Raw genomic sequence first — 2,175 nt, forward strand, 5'->3', positions numbered from 1 at the left:
GCAATTACCTCAATCTTACTGTCGCAATCGGCCCGCCTCATGACTCTCTCCTTATTGGCAATTTCTTGATACATGCCCTGGTAACCCGCACTTGTAACATACACCTAACCCCAATCGGCATGGCCTATTTGGGTGATGACTTCCACATCTCTGACAGCTTGAAACATCAGAAGCAGCCGCTGCCCATTTTCCCTTACCATTCCTTTGGGACTCCTTACTCGTCACAAAGTTATTCTGTCCTTGGGGAAAGTGTTGTACGTATCCTCTCTCCTTAAACTCTCGATCCCTTGGTGCGAATCCTTGGTTGTGCTCTCTATGACTTCCCTTCTCTGCTACCCTCCTTTTCACACACTCTTCAGCAATTCTGCTCTTATTCACTAACTCTGAAAAAGTTTGGATCTCCATTGGTCCCACTGAACTTAAGATGTCGCTCCGGAGCCCTCCTTCATACTTAATGCATTTCCATTCCTTGAAGTCTCCCGGAGCTCCTTGACACATGCGGAAAAACCTGAATAGCTCCTCAAATTTGTCTGTATACTCAGATATGGACATAGCACCTTGCTTTAGCTGCAGTAACTCCAATTCCTTGGCTATCCTGGCAGAATTCGGAAAGTACTTCTTATAGAATTCCACCTGGAAGGCATCCCAAGTGATACGATCATTCCCCTGTTGCAGGAGACGTCGAGCCCCTTGCCACCAATGCGATGCTTCCCCCGTGAGTAGATAGGTAGCAAATTCAACACGCTGCTCTTCAGGCACCAACTGCGCTTGCAGTGCTCGCTCCATGGCCTGAAACCAAGTATCAGCTTCAGTCGCATTGGTGGTTCCCTTGAACTTAGGTGGATTAAACTTTAAGAAGGTTTCCAGTGTCATCGGGCCCTGAGCTTCCCTTCCGCCATTGCCATTATTGTTCATCTGTTGCCCAAGAGCCTCCGTAGTGGCCTGCATAGCAGCAGCCATGTTCTCCAAATCTCCCTCTGAATTTGTGAACTTGTGTTTTTTCCTTTCGCCGCGCTGCTTGTTATTCTTTGGACCAAACTGTCCAATTGTTCTATCAAATTCGCAGCTTCTGGAGATTTTTCCCTTTCTGTCTCCTGCGTTGACGCCCCCTCCTGGCTTGAATCAGTCAATCCAAGGCTGAATGATGGCACCCCTGGATCTGTTTTAGGAACATAGGATGCTGTCCGTGCCATCATCAACAGGGCAGCAGCGTCTTCTGCGTCTGGATGACTACGTCATCATGTATAAGAATAAGAATAAGAATAAGAATATATGGATGATAAGCAAAGATTGATTTTAGTCTGATGAACTTACATTTTAGTTGGAGCTGGGGGAACCGTGGGTGTGATCTCTTGAAGTTGTTTGGGGGTTTCAGGAGTGCTGCACAGTTACAAAAAATTAATCACGGCATAAAAGAAACTAATCAGGAACAATATACACCCAAACTGTTAGCTAATATACACCCAAACTCTAAACAAATATACACTCAATACTATTTCTTACGTTTCTGTAGTCCCTTCAATCTGTAGCATAGGGGTTGGTTCAAAATCTGTCTCAGTGGTTGTTTGGGATGCCGGCACAAAAACCTGAATCGGGACTCTAAACAAGAAGAAAAATGAAAGGTTAACAACGCCTTTGAAAATAATAAGGTTATAAGGTTGAAATATTATTGGAAAACTCACATTGCAAGCACTTCCGACGGTGTCTGTTCCCTCACAACCATCATATTTGAATCAGACGGACTCAACCTAAAATACACCCAAAGAAATTCAAGAAATACACCCGAACAATTCAAAAAGAAGACACGCTTTGTTTTTTTGAGAACTTACATACTTGCAGTTTTTGCTTTTTTTTCCTGCCTTTTTTTCTTGAATAAAATAATAAAGGGCTTTTTTTTCTAAAAAAATATATACAGAATTAGAAGTGGAAGGGTAATAGAAGAACAAAAGTAACGGTTATTTGAAAGAGAAATTACATGCTCTGTGACGGCTGGTTTACACTACTCTGTTCTGTGTGTCCTTGAGAGGAAGGAGCATCACTTCCCAAGTTCACAGCCGGTATTCTAAAACAGATTTGATGTTATTCAGACAAAATAAGATACAGGTATAAAATACACCCAAATGAATGCACAAGATACAACCAACCGAATGGACAATATACACCCAACACAACAAA

The 2,175-nt window shown here is 42.8% G+C and overlaps 1 protein-coding gene across 1 annotated transcript in view; it reads right to left on the bottom strand.

The window, feature by feature from the left end:
- Nucleotides 1-1,723, bottom strand: part of LOC107628406 — a 4,141-nt gene extending 2,418 nt beyond the window's left edge. Inside the window, exons 1-4 of the mRNA XM_021116962.1 lie at nucleotides 1,683-1,723; nucleotides 1,504-1,599; nucleotides 1,315-1,380; nucleotides 992-1,230 (exon numbers count right to left, since the gene is read on the bottom strand). Of these exons, the coding sequence (XP_020972621.1) occupies nucleotides 992-1,230; nucleotides 1,315-1,380; nucleotides 1,504-1,599; nucleotides 1,683-1,723 (442 nt within the window). The remainder of the gene's footprint in view (nucleotides 1-991; nucleotides 1,231-1,314; nucleotides 1,381-1,503; nucleotides 1,600-1,682) is intronic.

Source organism: Arachis ipaensis, chromosome B02 (assembly GCF_000816755.2).
Source record: "Arachis ipaensis cultivar K30076 chromosome B02, Araip1.1, whole genome shotgun sequence".
Classification (NCBI taxonomy): domain Eukaryota; kingdom Viridiplantae; phylum Streptophyta; class Magnoliopsida; order Fabales; family Fabaceae; genus Arachis; species Arachis ipaensis.